Source organism: Cucurbita maxima, unplaced genomic scaffold (assembly GCF_002738345.1).
Source record: "Cucurbita maxima cultivar Rimu unplaced genomic scaffold, Cmax_1.0 Cma_Scf00010, whole genome shotgun sequence".
Classification (NCBI taxonomy): Eukaryota; Viridiplantae; Streptophyta; class Magnoliopsida; order Cucurbitales; family Cucurbitaceae; genus Cucurbita; species Cucurbita maxima.
This window is the reverse complement of record NW_019272026.1, coordinates 723,584-747,724: the sequence shown is the minus strand read 5'-3', so window position 1 is coordinate 747,724 and position 24,141 is coordinate 723,584. Positions and strand designations below refer to the sequence as shown.

The 24,141-nt window shown below is 37.5% G+C and overlaps 3 protein-coding genes across 4 annotated transcripts; all 3 read left to right on the top strand.

Annotated features, from left to right (window-relative positions):
- Positions 1-112: 112 nt before the first annotated feature.
- Positions 113-5,568, top strand: LOC111485488. Of its 2 annotated transcripts, none has more exons than XM_023132402.1 (9): positions 113-381; positions 489-548; positions 674-721; positions 2,090-2,222; positions 2,307-2,383; positions 2,700-2,795; positions 3,414-3,484; positions 3,579-3,669; positions 5,326-5,568. In XM_023132402.1, exons 1-9 carry the CDS (start codon positions 169-171, stop codon positions 5,551-5,553), a joined length of 1,017 nt encoding a protein of 338 aa, XP_022988170.1. In that variant the 5' UTR covers positions 113-168; the 3' UTR covers positions 5,554-5,568. The 2 variants fall into 2 exon arrangements, with proteins under 2 accessions (XP_022988170.1, XP_022988171.1); XM_023132403.1 differs by lacking the exon at positions 5,326-5,568 and adding an exon at positions 3,744-4,011.
- Positions 5,569-10,654: 5,086 nt separating this feature from the next.
- Positions 10,655-11,317, top strand: LOC111485000 (uncharacterized mitochondrial protein AtMg00860-like). Its single transcript, XM_023131689.1, has one exon. The coding sequence runs from the start codon at positions 10,655-10,657 to the stop codon at positions 11,315-11,317; it is 663 nt and encodes a 220-aa protein (XP_022987457.1).
- Positions 11,318-15,325: 4,008 nt separating this feature from the next.
- Positions 15,326-19,180, top strand: LOC111485408 (bifunctional TH2 protein, mitochondrial-like). The gene is made up of 6 exons (XM_023132283.1): positions 15,326-15,745; positions 16,660-16,768; positions 16,950-17,240; positions 17,339-17,753; positions 17,852-18,115; positions 18,524-19,180. The coding sequence occupies exons 1-6, from the start codon at positions 15,414-15,416 to the stop codon at positions 18,943-18,945; spliced, it is 1,833 nt and encodes a 610-aa protein (XP_022988051.1). The 5' UTR covers positions 15,326-15,413; the 3' UTR covers positions 18,946-19,180.
- The last annotated feature ends 4,961 nt before the right edge of the window (positions 19,181-24,141 follow it).

Sequence of the window (24,141 nt, the reverse complement as noted above, 5' to 3'; positions counted from 1 at the left end):
TTATTTTTAAGGTTGGAAAGTAAAAATAAAAAAATAATTAGGAAATTAAATAATATTTATATTATATTTTAAGCTAATTTTTTTTGAAAAAAAAAACAGCCTTCTTCTTAAACTGCCAAAAATTCCAGTGGCTGACACTGAACACACCAGATTCTCTTACTCACTCCAATGGCTTCTCTTCACCTTCTTCAACCTCTCACTTTTCTCTCTTCCCATTCTGCCCCTCTCTTTTCCCAATATTCCCATCCAATCCGCTTCAAACCATCCTTTGCCCAAAAGCCCCTTTCACCAAAACCCCTCACTCTTTCCTTTGCTCTCGCCGAATCCGACTCCGCCAAGTCCTTAGAACCCGACCCCCAAGTTCTCCTTCAAGAACTGGCCGTAAGTATGGGCTTCATCTCAACTTTTCCCCCTCGAATTCTTTAAGTTCATATCCAATTTTCTGTTAGGGTTTTGATTGTTTGTGGCTGTTTCAATTTTATGTACAGGACAGTTTTGATCTCTCGCGAGATTACTTCGAAAAACTTCCCCGTGATCTTCGTCTTGATGTAAGAGGAAGTTTTAGATTCGATGTGTTTTGTTTTGTTGTTGTGTCATTCTGTAGCTCTGTTCTTAATGTTCTTCGGTTTTTGGGATTGAGATTAATATCCATTACGTTGTTTTGTATGTGAAGCTCAATGATGCTGCGTTTGATCTCTCTAATGGACCCGTTATTGATGAGGTACCGTTTATGTTCTTCTCGCTTGTATCTTTGCTTGTTTAGGCGTGTTCATATCCATTTTGTTTTGTTATCGGATTAGAAAATGATGCTTATTAGTGATTTCTTTACCTTGTGTTTGAAATGACTTCTGGAAGGTTAACACTGCTTTTAGCTGCACTTTTCAAAAGATATGCCTTCATTTCAAGGCATTTTTTTAAAAGTTATCCAAAATACACTCAAACGGAAAGTGTAACAACCCAAATCCACCGCTAGCAAATGTTGTCTTATTTGAGCTTTTCTTTCTGGGTTTCTCCTCAAGGTTTTAAAACGTTAGGGAGAAGTTCTCACACCCTTATGAAGAATGCTTCGTTCTCCTCTCTAACCAATGTGAGATCTCATAGAAAGGCTTGTGTATAGTTCATTTATTACTAACTATCGTAGAAAATGTAACAAAAAAAATTGTCGTAAAGACAAATATATTACTAACTATCGTAGGAGCCCTAGTGTTTGAAACCCCACATCCATATTGTTGTTGAACCCAAAAATAATGTGACAACGAAATTATTGAGAAGAAACAAGAAAATTAGAAAAAATTGTTAGGGGAGGATGCCATCATAAGTTGGCACCGATTGAGGATGGTTGGGAGAGGAGTCCCATATCGGTTAATTAAGGGGTTGATCATGGGTTTATAAATGAAGAATACATCTCCATTAGTATGAGGCCTTTTGGGAAAACAAAAAACAAAGCCATGAGAGTTTATGCTCAAAGTGGACAATATCATGCCATTATGGAGGGTTGTGATTTCTAACATGGTACCAAAGTCATGTCCTTAACTTAACCATGTCAATAGAATCCTCAAATGTCGAACAAAGAAGTTTTGAGCCTTGAAGGTGCAGTCAAAAGTGACTCAAGTGTCGAACAAAGGGTTTAATTTGTTTGAGGGCTCTAGAGATGGAGTCGGGCCTCTATTAAGGGGAGGTTGTTCGAAGGTTCATAAGCCTCAAGGGAGGCTATGGTATACTTTGATCGAGAGGAAGATTGTTGAAGATTGTTGGGAGAGGAGTCCCACATCGGCTAATTAAAGGATCATGTGTTTATAAGTAAGAAATACATTTCCATTGGTATGAGACCATTTGGGAAAACCAAAAACAAAGACATGAGAGCTTATGCTCAAAATGGATAATATTATACCCTTGTGGATGTCGTGGTTCCTAACCGCACCATCTCTGCTACACATGCTTTTTTTCTTATTGTTTATTCTCGTCTTTCTTATTGTAAGACCCTCGTAATAGGATGAACATATTGATTTTCGACTCTCAACTTGAAATAAATGTGGATTCTCTGCTATAAATTTGTGATGTACTGAGAATGTTAGAATCTCTGCTTCAGTGTGGTCAAGAAATGGGTGAAATATTGCTAAATCTCTCTCGAGCATGGGAAGTAGCTGACACCTCCACTTCACATACTTTAGTAAGCAAGCTCCCCTCGTTGGTGCAATCTTTGACTGAAAATTACAAGTCAGGCAAGAACAGGACTCAAGGAAATTGATACTCAAGTATTTTGTGAAGAAATAAATGTGACCTTTGTTTGGTCTCTCTCTGTTTAGGACTTGGCAAGCGTTTGATATCTGCTGGAAGAAGGTTCCAATCAATGGGACAGTACGGTCAGGGCGAACTACAGAAGGTACATCGTAAACCTGAAATTACCTTTTCATGATCAAAGCTTTTGTGTTCATCAATCATATTGTATGAATTTTTCGAGTTAATGTGCGAAAAGATTTGAGGTTGCTTAGAGATTCTGTTCACTATCTATGGTTTCCTATTCTCTACATAATTGGAAAGTCAATGACGTTATGTATTCCTTCTCGAGGTCGAGGAAATATCAACGTGTCAGGTTCTACCCTGTAATTTTCTTCATAGGAAAATGGAAAATCGAATGTCGGTACAAAATTTTATCATTCAAGTTTTTCTAAGTTTCTTGGAAGTTTTCACAATTGTAGATTGCCAAAGCAATGAACACAACTGGAAAGCTTCTGTCTGCATCATCTGCTCCGAAAGTAGCCGAACAGCCGAAGAACGAAACCAGAATGTTTAAGGTAGGTTTGAACTTTATATTCGATGCAACGTATAAATTACAGATAAACCACTATTTTGCAGATTTGAACCATCTTGAACTTTATTCAAGTAATTTAATAGCCCAAGTTCACCGCTAACAGATATTGTCCTCTTTGTGCTTTCCCTTTCGGGCTTCCCCTCAAGGTTTTTAAAATGCGCCTACTAGGGGGAGGTTTCCACACCCTTATAAAGAATGTTTCGTTCTCCTCTCCAACTGACGTGGAATTTCATAATTCACTCCCTTTCGAGGCTCAGCGTCCTCACTGTCACTCATTCCCTTTTCCAATCGATGTGCAACCTCCCAATCCACCCCCCACAGGGCCCAACATCCTTGCTAACACACTGCCTCGTGTCCACTCCCTTTCGGGGCTTAGCTTCCTCGTTGGCACATCGCCCGGTGTCTAGCACTGATACCATTTGTAATAGCCCAAGCCCACCGTTGGCAGATACTGTTCTCTTTGAATTTTTTCTTTCGGGTTTCTCTTCAAGGTTTTTAAAACGCGTCTACTAGGGAGAGGTTTCAACACCCTTATAAAGAATATTTCATTCTCCTCCCCAACTGATGTGGGATCTCAAAGAAATATTGTTCCACTCTTCAGTTTGGAGAGCTTCAAGTTGAACTGACTGTCGATAAGGCGAACATCGGTGCAGCAATTGGTGTTGTTTTTGGGTAATCACCACTCGTTTTAACTCGATTCTTCAATTATTTCTTCATTTATCAGATGAAAAGCATATCCCTTTCATGTCTTGAATGTAAAACGCAGAGTAATTTCATGGCAACTGGGTCAGGGCGTTCAGAGCATTCCCGAGAGTTCTCTGCAGTATGCAAATGACAATGCTTTACTTCTAGCCAAGGTACTATAACCCTATGATTATTTTGGTTCTTAAGTTCAATGCTTAATGGTAATTTGATGATTTATATATCCTAGTCGTTGAGAGGCGCTCTACTGGCGGTTTCGTACTCGTCGGCGGTTTTGTCTGCTTTTACTGCTGTGGGATTAGTCTTACTTGCTAGACAACTTAAATCAAAGGAAGAGTAAGCTTGTCTTCTTTGTTTGTGAACTCTGTAAATGTGTTGTTTTCTGTCAAAGAATTAAGCTTCTTGCTGGGGCTTTTACTGAAAATGATATGAATCTATGTACATGACAATAATCCTGCTCGGTTATAGAATAAGAGTGGCTGATATTCTCTTTCTTTTTTCTTCTTAGTTTTTAATGAGAAACATGGAAATAGCATTCTAGAGCCAAAAGCTGAACAAAAACACCCAAGGGACAAAGTGATAAGACATCATTGAACACTCTCGAGTACGCCTCCTTCCAAATAAGTGACGGGATAGCTCTTGCAAGATTCATCGGAATCACTCTTTTAAGTTTGCCTTTAGAAAACCACCCTGAAAAGATTTTAAAACGTGCCTGCTAGGGAGTGATTTCCACACCCTTATAAAGGATGCTTCATTTCGTTCTCTTCTTCAATCAATGTGAGATCTCACAATCCACCCCTTCGGAGTCCAATGTCTTTGTTGGCACTCATTCCCTTCTTGAATTGATGTGGGATGCCCCACCCCCCTTTAGGGCCTAGCCACCGCCTCATGTCCACCTCCCTTCAGGGCTTTGTCTCCTCGCTGGCACATCGCCCGATGTCTAGCTTTGATACCATTTGTAACCGCCCAAGGCCCACTGCTAACAAATATTGTCTTTTTTGGACTTGCCCTCAAGGTTTTTGAAACACATGTGCTAGGAAGATGTTTTCACACTCTTATAAAGAATATTTCGTTCCCCTCTCCAACCGATGTGGGATCTTTTAATCCACCCCCCTTCAGGGCCCAGCATCCTCACTGACACTCGTTCTCCTCTCTAATCGATGTGGGATCTTGCAATCCACCCCCTTTTAGAGCCCAGCGTTCTCGCTAGCACTTGTATCTCTCTCCAATTGATTGGGGATATCAAAATTCACCTCCCTTCAAGGTCTCGTGTTCTTATTCGCACACTGCCTGGTGTCTGGGTCTAATACCAAACTTTGTTTCAAAACAATTGAGAATACGTATGGTTAGAGATCACCATTGAGAAGTTGAAGAGAATCTCCGTTCCATTTTGTTAGCACATACGCATCCTATTCTCCATGTTCTTATAACTTTTGTCCTTTTATATATATATATACAATAAAGGAAATAACATTCCAAAATCTATAAAGGGACTTGATACATTTTATGTTGTTTAGCTATCCAATTTCGCTATTGGTTCGTAAGTGAAGTAGTACTATAAACGAGTTAATGACATATTTGAAATGACTTTATCAACGTTTAAAATACTTAGAAAGTTATTTAAGCATACTCTAGCATCTCTCTGTAGCTGTCATTTACTTAATGTGTTTAGAGTATGGACGACGTTGAATCAGGATGATATTTCTAGGACTAATTAGACATAACAATGAATGTTGAAAATGAATTGATGATTCATGGACCAATTGTAGTTGAATTTGTTAATGATATTGACCAAGTGTTTTTTGTGGAAGGATTTGGAACAACAGTTTGATTGGCTCATCTATCCAAGTGGGATCATATTGGAGCATTTCACTTTCAAACACAAAGTTCTTTTTATGAACGTTTTCACGGTTATGCTTGTTCAAAGCATGTTACCTATAGTTGCATGTCAGATATTTCGGTTATGCTTGTCTAGGATGTGTTGTTCATGGTCGGATACGCATTCCAAACCTTCTTTTACTTGTTTTCATGTTAAATAAGTGTTTAATATTTCTTGTTGTGTCGGAGGTGTATGACCCGTCACCAAAATCATGTCTGCACCCAACAAGATTAAAATGCTCCAAAATGTACTAGTTGTCAATTCTTTCTACCTGGTTATATGCTATCAAAGCTACTTGTTTTTAACTTATAATATTATTTTCTTTAAGATTGTTTTCAACGTATTTACTCATTCATATTTTTCAAAATATTTATCTTAAACATGGTCTGAAACTCGAGCATACGCGAATATTGTCCGCAAAGTTTGAATTTCACAAAACTGACTTGTTCGCGGTGTTAGAACAAGTATCGCACAATCGTTGTCTCAGCAAGAGTGTGATTGTGACACTTGTGACTTTATAGAGTTAAAAGAGAAACTTCCTTTTCCAAAAGAGAGCGAAAAATACTTTAAAATTTATATATAAAGCAATAAAATTAACAATAATAATAAAAACTGTGGACAATTTTTGCCATTGTCATTTTCTAATTTCATCTCTCTTTTATTATTATTATTATTATTATTATTGATTGAATTTAGGAAAAAAAATAGAAAATATTAAAATGGGGTTGTAAAAATTAATAAAGGTGTTCGTTAATTAAGTTCCGAGACATTTTTTATATCTGATCCAATTGTTCGGGTTGTAAATTTTTAAAGAACAAACAACTCTATAAATCCAATTCTTTGGTTAATTATAAAACATCTACTTTTAAATATTTAATTAAATGAAAAAATAAAGTTAAAAATTATTTTTAAGAATGGTCAGAAAAAAAAAAACCAACTTATTCTATAAATTTTTATTTATTTAACAAATAATAGTTAAAAAAGAATATATTTAATTTTTATAATTTTAAGATAAGAAAAGGTATATTTTGTACTAATTTGTATTATAATTAAGAAATTAGTATCTAAAAATGTTAAATATTATTTTCAAATTTATCATATTTAAAGTAATAAAATAAATGGTCCCTTCGTCCAAACTTGATAAAACACAAATTAGTACGATAAACTTAAAATAATGTAATTTATTTTGGAAGTAATCAAAATTTAAATAATTAGAAAAATAAAAATTTTAAATTATGAAAAAAAAAAAGTATAATTTTTTTTATTAAGTTTGGAAAAACAAATCTTAAATTAAAGTTTTAGATTATCTTAGAACCATTACATTTATCCCCGCTCCATAAGGGGTTGACCCATATTGCCTTGGCTCGGTCTAGGAAGGTCCACCCTTAAGAGCACACAAACTAGCCCTTAGTTAGTGTCGGACTTTTCTCAAATTGCATGATGTTATGGTCTTGCTTGTCTAAAGTGTTTTGTTTGTTGCATGTCAAACTCTTCATGTTATAATGCTTTTATCGCTTTCATTTACCGCTTTTATGATGCATAGTTTTCTCTTTGTATTTTCTAGGAGTACGATGTTTCAAAAAATTCATGTCTATGTCAAAAGACTGAAAATACCTCAAAATGTGTTATAGGGAGATGCGACTCATCGTCAATGGTTCATACATGGTGTTATATACTATCTAAACCGTTGTGTTGCTTTTCTTTCTCACTAGTATATAACATTGCTTTCAACATTGTCTTCTGCATTGCTTTCAAACTCTCTTTCTCAAATATTTATGCCCTCGTTTTTTAAAACCTTCTTCTTAAAACAAGATTAGATGCTTGGATATATGTCGTCCGACTGGAGACGACACGAATTCGAGTCGGTTGACTCATTGAGTAGTGATAGTAAGTATCGTACCATCACTTGTAAATATTTTGAGAAAATGTCATTGTGACACATGATATCTGATTCAAGAGGAGAAGGAGAAAAAGAAAAAGAAAAAGGGAGCCATGAAAAAGGATAAAAATAAATTTCTATTTTATATGAAAGAATTTTTTTTTATTTTTAGAAATTTAATTAAGTAGCTTCGTTACAAAGAATATTTGTGTATATGTTATTTTAAAAGTTAGTTCACATATAAAATATTTGAAAAATAATTTTAAATATAGAATATTGTTTTAAAAAGAACCTATAAATCATTAATTAACATTAATTAACTTAAATGATTGACTAACATTAATGATGTGATAGTCATTCAACCATATAATGATAATTAATGTCACTGTCATGCTTGTCCATGACATGTTGATCATGGCTGCATGCTCATGGCACACCTAAACCTTTGTCTTGTATTACTATATTGCTTTCTTTTACAGCTTTCATATTGTATTATTTCTTTCTTGTTTTCTTTAAGAGTATGATGTTTTGGGGATGTCATGGCTACGCTTGGTAGACATGAAATGCCTCAAAATGTATTATAGAGAGATATGATTAGTTGTCAAGTTCTCCCTACCCCATAGTTATATGCATTAAGCCATTGTTGTTGCCTTTTGCTTACATTTCCATATAACACCAATTTCAATTTCTCTCTTGCTTTCAAAACTCTTTTTCCAAAACCTCTCTCCCCCGCTTTCTAAAATCTACTCTTGAAATCGAGAACTGAGGTTTGTATTCACGTTGCCCGACCACAGGCAACGAAACTCAAAGTAGGCTTGACCAACTCAGTGTTGAGTGTGGGTGCCGCACAATCACCAAACCCGCTGCCTAGAAATCGCGATTGTGACAGTTGGTATTAGAGCCTAGTTGGCTTCAAAGTGACCGATAGACATGTCTTCGACTGAACAGTTGAACAAGTCTCAAGTCGACAGATTATTCGAAATAGAAGAACAGATGTAATACTTGTGAGAAGTTCTCGACAGTATTTGTTATCTAGATGAGCGAGTGAAAGAACTTGCTGACCAGACCCTCGTCGTTGACGCAAAAAAGGGTTGGCTGAATGGGGTACCCATTCAAGAAGTAATGTATCGAATGGAAAACTTAGAAACAAAAGCAACAAAGAATGGTGGTTTTGAGCGAGGAGATAGCTCGACAAGCTCTGTTGGCCTGATTGAGGAGCGAATTGATGACTCAGACAACTCCCAAAAAGCAATGCTTCAGAAGGTCATAGAACTATCTGAAGATGTGAAGGCCGCCCTAGACGTAGTTAGGGTAGAAATGGAAGACATAAGCGCTAGAGTAAATGTTGCCGTAAGGGTGGTGGAGAACCAAACCCCTATCCAGAGGACAACGCGACCCAACAAGGTCAAACTTCTTGAACCCAAGCCCTTCTTTAGGGCTCGCGATGCCAAGGCCTTAGAGAATTACATCTTTGACCTTGAGCAATACTTTAAGGCAACTAACACTAAGAAAGAGGAAGAAAAGATCACTGTGGCCACCATGCATCTAGCTGAAGATGCAAAATTGTGGTGCCGTTCAAAGTATGTGGACATCCAAGAAGGCCGATGCACAATAGACACTTGGGAGAGACTGAAACAGAAGCTTCGGTCTCAATTTTTCCCAAATAATGTTGAGATCATGGCCAGAAGGAAATTACGTGACCTAGTAGCATTCGAGAATATGTCAAACAGTTCTCGTTACTCATGTTGGACATCCGACAGATGTCTGAGCTAGATAAGATCTTCTAGTTCACAGAAGGACTAAAGCCATGAACGAAGTCTAAACTATATGAACATGACATAGAAGACCTCTCCACGGCCTATGCTATGGCCGAAAAGCTGTTCGATTTGAACAACGAACAGCCCCAAGAGACAACGCAGAACCAGACCTCCTCAAGTGGAGGTAATCGCAACCACACTTCTAATCCCTCCAGAATGGAAGGAGGAGACAATCGAGGATCGGAGGAGGAGAGACAAGACAACCCCAACAGGGGACTGGTGCATGAATGTCCAAAGGGACTGGTGCCTTAGGTAAGGGGCCTCGGAATTAGAACCACTTCAATCGACCACCTCTCTCTTGTTTTCTATGTAAAGGGAACCATAGGGTGTATGAATGTCCAAAGAGGGCATCACTATAGGCAATTCAAGCCGCATTAGATGCAGACACGAATGCAAAATCGGATGGGAGCCCTAAAGTTCCTATGCGCACTCCAAAACAAAACCTGGGAACAAAAAGAGCGGATCGAAAAAGGTCTCATGTATGTGGAAGCGTGAGTGAATCACAAGTTGGCCAAGAGTACGATGGTCGATTCAGGAGCCACCCACAACTTCATGACCGAGACTGAAGCGAATCAGTTGAACATCAAATGACATCAAGACTCGGGGAAGATGAAGGCCGTCAACTTTGTGGCCTTATTGATTCTCGGAATAGCGAGAAAGACTACACTTAAGTTAGGGACATGGAGTAGCTTGGTGGACTTTGTAATCATCAAAATGGATGACTTTGATGTGGTACTAGGGATGGAATTCCTATTGGAACATAAGGTGATCCCCATGCGCTTGCCCAATTGCCTAGTCATAACAGGGTCAACTCCAATTGTTGTTCAGACAAGCATCAAACAGCCCGATGGAATCAAGATGCTTTTGGTGCTCCAACTTAAACGTGGTCTTGCATATAATGAACCAACGTTCATGGCCATTCCTGTGGTGGAAACTGAAGGAACGATTGAACTTGTTCCTGTAGAAATACAGCATGTACTAGAAGAGTACTACGAAGTAATGCCAGAGAGTCTACCAAAAACTTTACCACCACGTTGAGGCATAGACCACGAGATTAAACTAATATGGAGTCGAAACCCCCAAAAAAAACGCCTATAGAATGGCTCCACCTGAGTTAGTGAAGCTACGAAAGCAGCTAGATGAACTACTTATTGCCGGGTTTATCAGATCTACGAAAGCCCCCCTATGGAGCCCCAGTGTTATTTAAGAAGAAGAAGGATGAGAGTCTGCGCCTATGCATAGACTATCGCGCCCTAAACAAAATTACTGTCAGGAAGAAGTACCCTCTACCCATCATTATCGACTTGTTCGATCAATTACATGGTGCAAAGTACTTCTTGAAACTCAACCTAAGGTCGGGATACTATCAAGTTCAGATTACTGAGGGAGATGTACCCAATACGACTTGCGTCACTAGATATGGGATCTTTGAATTCCTAGTCATGCCTTTTGGGTTGACTAATGCCCCTGCCACATTCTACACATTGATGAATCAAGTCTTCCACGAGTATCTCGATTAGTTTGTGGTAGTCTATTTGGACGACATAGTGGTCTACATCTCCACCATGGAAGAGCATGAACACCACCTGTTGTTAGTTTTCGAAAAACTGAGAGAACACCAACTATATGTGAAGAGGGAAAAATGCGCATTCGCGCAACAACAAATTAACTTCTTTGGACATGTAATAGAAGCAGGCAAGGTAGGTATGGAAGAGGAGAAAGTCAAAGCCATCAAGGAGTGGAAGACCCCCTCCTTAGTGATAGAAGTGCGCTCCTTTCTTGGGTTGGCAAATTACTATCAGCGATTCGTTAAAGGATTCTCGAAGCGCGCAGAGCCCTTGGCCGAACTACTAAATAAGAGAAACAAGTGGAGTTGGACTTCACGGTGTCAAGAAGCCTTTGACAACTTTAAGAATGCCATGATGGAAGGGCCAGTTTTAGGGATTGCCGACATGAAGAAACCCTTTGAAGTCGAGACGGATGCCTCAGACTTCGCCCTAGAGGGAGTCCTACTCCAAGAGGGACACCCCATTGCGTACGAGAGTCAAAAGCTAAAGGAGGCAGAAAGAAGGTACGCGGCCTCTGAGAAAGAAATACTGGCAATTGTCCACTGTTTACAATCTTGGAGACAGTACCTCCTCGGAGCCAAGTTTGTAGTCAAGATAGACAACAGTTCCATATGCCACTTCTTTGACCAACCCAAGTTATCGTCGAAACAAGCGTGCTGACAAGAATGCGTGGTTAAATTCGACTTCCAGTTTGAGCACAGGACAGGACGAGCAAGCATGCGGCTTTGTGCATATTAGCTCATCTACAAGCAAGTAAGCTGAGTGGAACGATACGAGAAAGTATCAAGGAACACCTTGCCAAAGACTCGGCCACTCAGGCCATCATGTAGTGGGTCGAAGACTATTTACTCTTCACCAAAGGAAATCGTCTTTACGTCCCCCGTTCGAGGAACTTGAGGAGACTCCTACTAAAAGAATGTCACGACACACCGTGGGCGGGTCACAATGGGTGGCAAAGAACCTATGCCCTCCTAAAAAGGGGTACTATTGGCCAAACCTCCGTGACGATGCGACACAGTTCACAAAGACCTGTCTTATCTGCCAACAAAACAAGGTTGAACGAAACAAAATGGCGGGCCTACTAGAACCTCTACCTGTCCCGACCCGACCGTGGGAAAGTATTTCTCTAGATTCATCACACACCTCCCAAGGTAGGAGAAATGGAGTCCATCTTAGTCATTATTGACAGATTCTCCAAATATATCACATTTATCCCAACCCGCAAGTCATGCTTGGCTAAAGCGACCACACAATTATTTTTCCGACACGTAGTCAAGTTGTGGAGCCTTCCCACCAGCATTGTCAGCGATCGTGACCCGAGATTCACAGGGACCTTCTGGACTGGATTGTTCAAGCTATTGGGGTCGAGCCTAAATGTCTCTTCGAGTTATCACCCCAAACTGACGGAAAAACCGAAAGGTTCAACAATATATTTGAGTAGTTCTTACGTCATTTCATCAATGCTCGACAAAAAAATTGGGTACAAATGCTCGATGTTGCTCAGTTTAGCTTCAATTGCCAATAAAACTCGTTGACATGAAAAACCTCTTTTGAAATAGTATGTCGTAGACAACCAATCATGCCCTATGCTATTGACCACTCCTATGCTGGGAGAAGCCCTCAAGTGTACAACTTCACCAAAGAATGGAAACAAACCTCTGAAATAGCATGAGCGTACTTAGAGAAAGCCTCTAGAAGAATAAAGAAGTGGGCAGACCACAAACGAAGAGCATTAGATTTTCAAGCTAGTGACCAAGTTATGATCAAGCTGAGATCGGAACAATTTAGATTGTGGGGGAATCGGGACTAGCGACCAGTGCGAAAATATGAGGGACCAATTGAAGTCATCGAGAAAGTCGGAAGGACTTCATATCGTCTCCAACTACCTACATGGATGAGAATTCACCCTGTCATCCATGTAAGCAACCTCAAACCATACCATCCAGATGACGACGACCAGCAACGCAACCAAGTGACACGATTATCAGTGACGATGAAGGACTCGAGTAAGAAGGAAGTAGAAGAGATTTTGACCGAGCGAACCTGTCGCATTGACAAACCTAAGCGCAACTTACAAGAATTTTTAGTCAAGTGGAAAGGACTTCCAGAAGAAGAAATCAGCTGGGAACGTGCCAACGACCTGAAGACAGCCGCAGCTTAGATTGTAGAGTTCGAAGAAATGAGACGGTTGACAAGGACGTCAACCAATTAAGTGGGGGAGGATGTCATGATCATGCTTGTCCAAGACATGTTGCCCATGGCCGCATACCCATGACACGCCGAAACCTTTGTCTTGTACTACTTTATTGCTTTCTTTCACCGCTTTCATGTTGTATTATTTTTTTCTTGTTTTCTTTAAGAGTATAACGTTTCGGCGATGTCATGGCTGCGCCTGGTAGACATGAAAAGCCTCAAAATTTACTATAGGGGATATGACTAGTTGTCAACTTCTCCATACTCGATAGTTATATGCAGTAAGTCGTTGTTCTTGCCTTTTGCTTCTATTCCCATATAACACCAATTTCAATTTCTCTCTCTTGGTTTCAAAACTTTTTTTTCCAAAACCTCTCTCCCCTTCTTTCTAAAAATCTTCTCTTGAAATCAAGACTTGAGGTTTGTATTCACATTGCCCGACCGCAAGCAACGTAACTCGAAGTAGGCTTGACCCACTCATTGTTGAGAGTGGGTGTCGCACAATCGCCAAATCCGCTGCCTAGAAACGCGATTGTGACAATTAGCCTCCATTTTGATGAGTGATAGTCATTAGTATTAAATGATTTTAAGTATTCTTATTTATACTATATTAAATTGTCATTAGTCTAGGTTCAATTTTAGTTCTTATACTTTCAATAAATCTTAAATTTAGCCCATTTTATTATTTTATTATCGATATATATATCTATATATCTATATCTATATCTATATATATATATAAGCATCGATGTTTGGCATTCTCGAGACAAATGATGATTTCTTACTCTCATTTTCTTTCACGAGGTAAATAGGCTTTGATTAACTCCTTCAAAAGGAAGTCGAGACGAAACGAAACATTAATTATCCTGAACCTCGTAAACAATGGTTTTACTATTATTTCACAAGGTAAATAGGTGTTTTATTCCCTCTTCTCTTTCTCCTCGAGCTACTTACTCATTCACTTCTCCAACTCGACTTCTCTGACCTCCTTCACCTATCATACACACACGAGTTCACTGTATTTAAGATTTAACAGGTCCTAAAGTACAAAGACAAAGATAATGTTTTTTAACTTTTAGTATATAAAAATGATACTACCCTACATGAAACTATGTGCGAGATCGAGATCGAGATCGAGCTCTCACCTATATTAATGGGGTGTGTTTATGCTTAACTTAGACTAAAAAATATAGATCAAACTAACCAAAAATAATTAATTGTCCTTGATAGCCTTGCATGTAACGACCCATGCCCACGATTTGGACCAGGATCTAGAATCCAAATTTGGCACTTGATAGTCTCAACATTCTCTTTCGATATGACAATATATGTCATTTCAGCATGTTTTGTAGTCAGTCACATGTTTTTTAAGAAAATTCTCAAGAGGTCACATAATATATAATTTGTTAGAAGCAAAACATTTTTAATTTCAAAGTTCCTATGATTCAGTCACCAAAAAGAAAGATGCATCAGTATAGGTAGTAACTTTCAATTCTTTTAACCTTTTCTCAGTGACTCCCTTTTAGATGTGGTCTCACTTTCACTTTGATTTGTCCCTGAACCACATCTTACTAGGAAATGTACTGCTCGAATATCATTTGCAAAGCCCCATGTCGTGGGGATGCACGTAAATGCCGGAGTTATTAAATGTGTGAATCTTGATTTTAAATCTTGACTCGAATCTTGAACATGATGCGTTACATACACAATTTATGCAGGATCGAGATTTGCCTAAACTATTGTTTGGGCCTAGGTGGGGCGACGTCAAGTACAAGATCTAGTTGCCTTCTAAGTTTAATTTATATATATATAAAAAGTACTTTTATGAACAAATACATATCTCATTCATCACGAAAATGGAATATAAGTTTCAACGAGAGTCTATAAATAACTGAATAACGTGCGTGGTTTGATTCAATTACGGGTTCAATTTTTGAACCATAAATTGAATTAAACAACATTTTTCGATTTTATTTATATCAAAACCAACCATATAAACATTAATTTTCGAGTTCAGTTCGGTTTGATTTTTGCAATTAGGTCATGCATCTCTCCGAAGAAAAAAAAACCCTAATCTCAATCTTAACTAAGATTAAGATTCTTTATGGAGCCCTTCACTCTCTCTAATTGTTCTTTCTGTCCCCACTGAATGTCGATAGTTATCTTAAATATTTTTATTTTTCAATTAAAGTTTCTCGAGAATTGAGAACTTCAAATCGATGATTGAAGAAACATAATCAAAGAACGGATATTGTCTAAGCCCACCATTAGTAGATGTTGTCTTTTTTGGACTTTTCCTTTCGTGTTTTCTCTCAAGATTTTTAAAACGCGTCGTTTAGAGACATGTTTTCACATCTTAAAAGGGGTTTTGGTTCCGAACATTATAATTATTTTGATTGGAAAGGCAAGAGTTACGTGAAGCATGCCATAAAGAAAAAGTAAAATAAATAGAAAAAAAGGGAGAGAGTTGGTTGGTTCATCAACACAGGCTCGACAGAGTACCCCCAAAAACCACCGCCGTCTTCGCTTTTTTCTTCTATATAATTATCCTCTTCCCTTTCCGATGCGCTCACTCTTTATCTCTAAAATCTCACCCAATTCCGCTTTTCTCCTCTCCAATTTTCGATTCCGAATCCCAATCGCTGCCCTCCGATCCCTCACTTTCAGCTCCTTTCATCGATCTCCGCCGCCCATGCCTCCTCGTATGGCTATGGTTTCTCATGTCGACTCCGATGGCCCTCTCGCTCGGAGATTGTGGAATAAGTGTCGTAGAGAGTCGATATTCTCGATGTACACCCCATTCTGCGTTTGTCTCGCTTGTGGGACTCTCGATGTTGATACATTTCGCCACGTTGTCGATCAGGATGTTCATTTTCTCAAGGCGTTTGCTCAGGCGTGAGTTGATTTTTTTTTTTTTTTTTTTTTTCTTTTTAGTTATTGGATTGTGGGGGGAAATGGTGGGGCTGTTGTGGAATCCATGATCTTGAATCTTAATTGAATTTTGTTTATTTTGTCTGATTTTTTTTAATTGGGTTCTTTTGAGTTATTATCTCGAGGGGAAATGGGGGTGGTTCTCGAATCAGTGATCTTGAATCATAGATGAAATCAACAATATTGAATTTGTTCTGTTTCTGTTCTTAATTGAATTGATGTTCTTTACCTTGTTTTTTTCTCATTCGGCCTCCGTGGGCAAAGATTCTTGAATGCGAGGCCTAGTTCATCAAATTCTAAACCTATTCTGGTTTTAATTCGTTTCTTTGGTGCACAACGTTTGCGTATACTTTGATCCTTGATTCATGGATAAAGGGCGAAAATAAAATTTATTCATCCATAAACTCTTAGGTTTATTCCAATGTAGGCAATGCTTTTATCAGGTTTCAATGTTCTTCACCCAATGTCGTGGAGTCTTAAATGACTTGTTTTTCTGCTGACAGATATTGGGACATTCAATTTATAGGGCCTGACAGTGGTTGTTTGGTTGGCTTCAGAATTTTGACTTCTGTAATGTTAAGAAGAAAAGAAAATAGGGAAAACAAGGGAAGGAAACGCTTTAAAAACCTTGTCCCATTATGTTTTTGTTTTGTTCATATGGTTTCTTGAGTTTTAATGCTTTTGATGTACTATTGCTCGAAAGATCGTTCGATTGAGAAAAGTAGATTTGATTAACTTTGGTGAAACGAAGAAGCATTGGATCGCGACCAATGTGTTTTGTATTAACTATTAAGGGTCCTGTCCTGGTTTTGAAGATGTTATTTGTCTGTGTTTTCTAGAAGTTTGGAATGGAAACATCCTTATTTATTCTAATCCAGGTATGAATTAGCTGCTGAATGTGCTGACGATGATGACGCAAAACATTCAATCAATGAGCTGAGGAAGGCAGTTATGGTAGATCTGAAAAGGCATGCTTCATTTGTTAAGGTAGAAGGGCATCATCATTTCTATTCATTAACATTCAATCAATGATATGTGCTTTTCTTTGAGGAATGGACACATTAATACCCGGGTATTGAATTGGAGTCCTGCCATTTTTAAGTGTTTTGATCTTTTTATTGCCTTGGGAAGTTATATGACCCTATTGGCTTGGTGCATGGTCTTTAAGGAATGGGCTGCTGAGGGCGGAAAAGAGTCTCCTATCAACCCTGCTACAGTAAAATATACCGATTTTGTATTGGCAACGGCATTTGGCAAGATTGAAGGAGATAAAGGTCTTGGTAATCTCGCCACCCCGTTTGAGAGAACAAAGCTTGCTGCTTATACTCTTGGTGCCATCACACCTTGTATGAGGCTGTACGCCTATTTAGCTACCGAGTTTAAGGGAGCTCTTGGTGCTGACCATGGCAATCATCTCTACAAGACGTGGATTGAGAACTATGCATCTAAAGATTTTGAGGTTTGTAATTTTGAGTTGTGAAGTCTCTTGTTTTGATTTTAGTTTTGTAGTAAGAGATGGAGTACTGAAATTGCTGGCCATTTTTATTTTTGATTCAGGAATCAGCTGCGAGAACTGAAGACATTCTTGAGAAACTCTCTGCAACTTTGACCGGTGAAGAGCTCGACACCATTGAGAAGCTTTATCACCAAGCTATGAAGCTCGAGCAAGAATTTTACTGCTCTCAGACTGTTTCCCAGAAAACAGTAGTTCCTTTGATTAAAGATCACAATCCTGCAACCGATCGATTGGTACTGTTTTCTGACTTTGATTTGACATGCACAGTCGTCGATTCGTCTGCCATTCTCGCAGAAATTGCAATGGTAAGAGCTCCGAAACCTGATCAGACTCAGCCTGACGACCAAATTACTCGGATGTCATCAGCTGACCTCAGAAACACATGGGGTGTTATTTCCAGGCAGTATACAGAAGAGTATGAGGAATGCATAGACAAAATCACGCCCCCTGCAACTGGTGATTACTTAAAACACAGATTTTCTTTTATCCCAGCGAATTATGTTTATGTTATGAAAAGAATTACAATCATTATTGTGAATTTTTGGATCTTGCAGAGGAATTCAAGTATGAAGATCTGTGTACAGCACTTGAGCAACTCTCTGATTTTGAGAAAAGAGCGAATAATAGAGTCGTCGAGTCTGGAGTCCTTAAGGGCTTAAATTTTGAAGATATAAGACGGGCTGGTGAACGTCTTATTATTCAAGATGGTTGTTTTAATTTCTTCAGAACTGCTACTAAGAGTGAAAATTTGAATGTTGGTGTCCATATACTCTCATATTGCTGGTGCGCTGATCTCATAAGGTCATCTTTTAATTCAGGTACATTTCTTAACTTTCTTTTAACGGATTTGGAGTTACCAATATGATTTCGGTTCAGAATGTTAGTTAGAGCTATCATATGCATAACGTTCTATGGCATCACAGTAGCTACCATAAGTTCAATGTCGCCACAATAGCTATCATATGTTTTATGTTCTCACTATAGCTATCGTACGTTTTATGTTCTCACAATAGATATCAGTAGCTACCGCACGTTCTATGTCCTCGCAGTAGCTACCGCACGTTCTATGTCCTCGCAGTAGCTACCGCACGTTCTATGCCCTCAAAATAGCTACCACATGTTCTATGTCACTACATTAACTATCGTATAGAATTCCAAGATTACTTCCAAATATTAGCAACCTCGACCGAAGTTAGCATCATGTTTTTGTTTCATCTTCGTGTCAGGTGGTTTACTAACTCAAGTGACTATACATGCCAATGAGTTTGCCTTTGAAGAAGCGGTTTCGACGGGTGATTTAGTTAGGAAAGTAGAATCTCCCGTTGATAAAGTCAATGCGTTCCGGAAAATCCTGGAGAACTATGGCAATGATAGAAAGAACTTAACGGTATACATCGGAGACTCCATCGGCGACTTGCTTTGCCTACTTGAAGCAGATGTAGGCATTGTTGTTGGGACAAGTTCCAGTCTAAGAAGACTGGCAACTCAATTTGGAGTCTCTTTTGTTCCGTTGTACCCGAGCGTGGTACGAAAACAGAAAAGTCTTACCGAAGAGACAGAATGCAGTTGGAAGGGATTGTCTGGTGTCCTTTACACTGTCAATTCGTGGGCGGAAATCCATGCTTTTGTTCTTGGATGCGAGATTTAAACTCAGCTTGCTTTTCGATATTTACTGAGTCGTGTCTGCTTCATCGATTGTAAAGAAGATTCAAGTTGATGGCGAGTTTTATAGGGCCAACGACAACGTTTTGCTGTTGTCTGTCCTTGGCAACATTTTATTTATACTTTTGGTTATTGTGAAGGAAGGGTTTATATAAAACATTTGAAGCTTATACTGTGTATCCATTGATTAATATTAGGTGGGTACTATTCTATATTTCTACGAGGATTGACTAGAGAATTTCCGTTTTGTTCTTGAATTTGGACCAGGGGAAAAAAGGGCTAATAGAGCCCACTCGGGTCCTTAGACGGATCAAGGTAGCTTGCCTGCCAAGTTCATAGACGAAGGGCTGAAATATGGAACGTGTAATATCAATTGTGTGCGTGTCATGTGATCCGACAAATCTTTGAATCTTATATGTATAATCCCAATAATGAATCTTATACTTACAATCACAATAATGAGGGGAATGATATTGCCATATGTAGAGCAACTTTGTAGATAGTGTCATATACATGTTGGTCTCATTTTACGTGTCATAAATATTTAGTGTACAACTTCGTAGATTATGTTGTATATTAGTCATTTAATTAGTCATTTATGACACAACCCTTTAGATTATATCATATACATAGTGGAGTCACTATGTATATGATATAATCTAAAGGGTTCCTATTAGTATAATAGTCCGAAACCATGAGTGTCACCTCATACCTGATAACTATAACTAGCCCAAATAAAATAAAATATGTTTTGCTTTTTAACACAAACTTACTTTCGAGATTCTACTTAGATAAAAAAATTTGCGTCGAAGATAATAGAAGGATTGTCTCACGTAGAAAGTATTATTTTACATTTTCCTTTTAATTTATGGAATGATATTATTTTCATTGAGTTAGAAATTAAATAACTTAAGTAGTCACTAAAAATAGTGTAATTTGATTAAAATGGGTTAAAAGTAGGTGTGAATAGAATTTAGGAAAAAAAAAAAGTAAATAGTGAATAAGTAGAGAGAGAAATAAAATGGAAGATCTTAAAAGCACGGGATTATTCCATTTGTATTGAGATAATTAAGTTTATATCCAAAATAGGTGAAACTTCGACATAAGTGAGAACGAATTTAAAGTACGAAAGCAAGCAAATTTGGAGCTAGATGGAACTTTGGCTAAGGCCAACTAAATAAGTGACCTTACATGTCCAGTGGGCCTTGCTTGTGTCATGTACGATATGATGATCATGCAAATTGATATGATATGATGATGTATTATGATAATGTTATGATGTTATGATAATGGATTATAATGATGTTATGATGTTATGATGATGTGAATTGATATGATATGATGAGGTTATGATGGTACGATTACGTGAATTGATACAATATGATGTGCATTATGATGATGTTATGCTAAAATGATGATGCATTATGACATGATAACATAATATGTATAATGATCCTGTGACATAATATGATAACATTTCATATTACAATGATGTGCATGTATGAGATATCATGTTGATTATGATGAAAAATTTTGTGATACACAACCCTGTGATATTATAAAGGATGAATATATGGAAGCTTATACATGCATGTGTTACCTAGAGTAACATGTGAATGATATGTGAGATTGTGTCACATGAATGATTTAGGAGGTTCATTTATATCAGGTTACTCATTTACATCATGTTACTTTTCCTTTTATGATGATGAGTATAGACGATGACGATGATCAAGCCTTGCATGATACTCGAGGGTTTTTTGTACCTTCAAACGTCCAGCTACTACCAACTAGCCCGATTACGATGGGCCCAGGCGATGTGCGAACCACCCGGTGGACTCACACTCACACGTGTGGGTGGGAAGTCGTGTATAGGGAAGTACTACACATCCAATTTGTTCGGACTAGAGACCACTTTTATAATGGTTTTAAATGATAGGTCCCTAATCATAAATTACATGTGTTTGCATTTCTTGACCCCAATAGTGGAGTCACTTACCGAGCACTTCTTAAAATACTCAAGTCATGTGCTACTTCTATATTTCAGGTAAAGGCAAGACACCCTTATACTACTGATGACAACATCGCAAGTAAAGACCATGACACATTCATAGCATAGTCATATTTAATTTCGTAAACTTTAGCCATTTTTTATATCCGTTTAATTCTATAGATATACGCTTATGCTGTTCTTATATATTGGCCACTCCACTTTATATATTCTTCTTTACAAAAAGATAAAAGAATTTGAGGTTGGCCACTAATTCTTGTTTAATTAAAAGGAAGGCCTAGCAGTTGTTGAATCCACCATTAGCATTTGTTTCCATTTGATACTCCTTTTGCTATTGTTTATTTGGATTGGGCCATCATTCAAGCTACAAAAGACTTGCTACCAATGTAGTTTAATTTAGAATCTTATTTGAATTAAATTAATGTTTGCATCCATGAGAATCGTGTTTGAAAGCAAAGAAAAGATTATCCTCGAGCATCCTCATGCTTAGCTTTTACTAAAGTGATGTTTGTCTCGATTTGACAAAAAAATATCCTCCCGTAATACTAATGCATAAGTGGATCGTGTTTAGATAGATCAGGTTTAGTTGCCTTATTTTACCATCATGCTTGTTTAGGACGAGTTGTTTATGACTGCATACCCATTTCAATTACTATAGCTATACTGTAAGTAAAATTTGAGCTCAGTTGATCTTAGTAAATTAGTAAAAATGTGCTGGGACTCTATTTTTCTTCATGAGTACCATCACTTTTAATTAATAAAATTGACTAACTTCAGCTCAAATGTGTCACTCATAACCAACTTAATGAATTGATCATTGTGAGATTCCACAATCCTACATTTGTTGGAGAGGAGAACGAAACACGTGTGTGGAATTCTTTCCCTAGTAGACGCATTTTAAAGCCTTGAGGGGAATCCCAAAGAGGACAATATCTACTAGCAGTGAGTCTGAGCCGTTACAAATGGTATTAGAGCCAGACACAAGGCGATGTGCCAATGAGGAGGCTCTTTTCTGAAGAGGGTAGACACAAGACAAGCGAGGAGGCTGTTCTCTGAAGGGGGGTAGACACGAGACAAGCGAGGAAGCTGTTCCTCAAAGGAGGTAGACACGAGACAGTTTCGGGGGTAAACACGAGATGGAATGTCAGTAAGGACGATTTTAAAGCATAAAAGGGAAAGTCCAAAATAAACAATATTCGCTAACGGTAGGCGTGAGAATATTATTAAAAAAAAAACAATGACAAAGGATAGTAGTATGGATAATAGTGAGAAGAAAAAAAAAACATTTGGTGGTGTCCCCAAATATATATGCTCCAAAAGGAGTGAGCTGGTGGGCATATGAATATGGTAAATAAATATTATATTTTTTAAAACACTTTCTTTTCATTTTTTTCTTCATTATTTAATTTCAATTCTTTTTTGTCCTCTAATATTTTTGAAAGTTAGGTTATTTCTTGGAAGGTTCCCCACTTCCAATTCTTTAATATATGCCAAGATTCTTTTTCCTATTTCTTTTTAAATCATAATCCTATCTTCATTGGTTGTATCATTTGAACAACAATCAACTACCTCTTCTTTCTCTATAAATATTACCAAGCAACGCTTTAACATTCAGCTCGTTGTCGTGTTTTCGATTGTTGTGTTTTTCTTCGGGGTTCGTGGAGGATGCAGTGGTCGGAGATGGCGATTGTTTCAGGTAGAAGGAGGCCGAGAAATGGAGGTTGTGATTGGAGAAAGATGTTCGAGAATATTTTGATGAAATGAAGGAGACCTATCTTGTTTTGAAGAAACCCTATTACCAGCCATTATCGGCAAGTCAAGTTCTTGGCTCTTGTTACTCTCTTTCTCTCTCTCTTTCACTGTCTTTTCATTTATGGATATTATGATCATTTGAATATAGGTGATAATTTGAATATATGACTCGTAATGGAGCGATATTGATATTGATATTGATATTGACTCTTTTGAATTATATGTTCGAGCTGGTGGATGTATTGAAAGAGTCGTGAGATTGAACTATTTTAGTGAATAAAATCTATCTTCCAGATGTGATAATCTCCGTCTATATTTTTTTTTTCGCTCTATTTTGTGATTAAATCAAATAAATTTGCGTCAAGATTCTCTCCTTACCATTAACTAGACGATAGAGTTCGATTCATTGACCTAGTCTGATGATTTCATTCCCGTAACTGATTTTCTTTTTAAGTTCGGTAATACATTAACCACATTCTAAAATCAAGTTTTGCTTGATTCGTGTGGACGATGTCCACTATGATCTAGTCGTCAAAGGTGGTCAAATTATACGCTTTATTTTGATCTTAGTCTAATTTTCATCTCTTTTAATCAAATGGTATCATATATTTCCATTTCTTTCTTCCTCGAGTTATGCGTCGTCATGTATCGACAAGCTATTGCATTTGGTTTTGAAATAAAATATTTTAACATTTCAACCAACTAGTTCCAACCAAATTGTTAGTTAAATAATTTTCGTGGGTCGTCTCACCTCAAATACGTCTATTAAAGTTTAAATTATGGTGATAATTGACAATGAATTTAATTAGAGATATCAAATTATGGTTCTATTTCTCAATCTTTTTAACTTTCTCCTACCGAAGTTAATTCATAGGATTGGGCCTCGTGAGGACCCGCCTCAAACGAGGTGAGAAATCTCTATTTAAATGGATAATGGAGAAATATTTTTTTTCCTATTAATTAAATAGGATGGGGATTGTAGATATATATTTTGTTTATGATGTTTATTGAATTATTAAGGCGTTATAATTTATAATAAAAATTATATTAAAAATTCTTTGAAAGCAATATTTATATATATATATGTATGTATATGTGTGTGTGAATGAAGAAAAACTCTTCACGGGGAACCTGATCTCGGGTTCCTTCCCTTGGAAAATCTCAACTCCAATCACTACAAAATAAATTAAGAATTTTATAGAGATAAAAATTGAAATAAGAGACTAAAATACGGACTAGAAAGGCTTCTCGATTCCATTTCGTCCGACCCGATATGTTATGGAACTCTTAGGATTCGATCTTACAATCATATTGAAGAACAAGACTTAGATCTAACTATCAAAGAATAAAAAAAAAAAAAAAAAAAAAAAAAAAAAAAAAAAAAAAAAAAAAAAAAAAAAAAAAAAAAAAAAAAAAAAA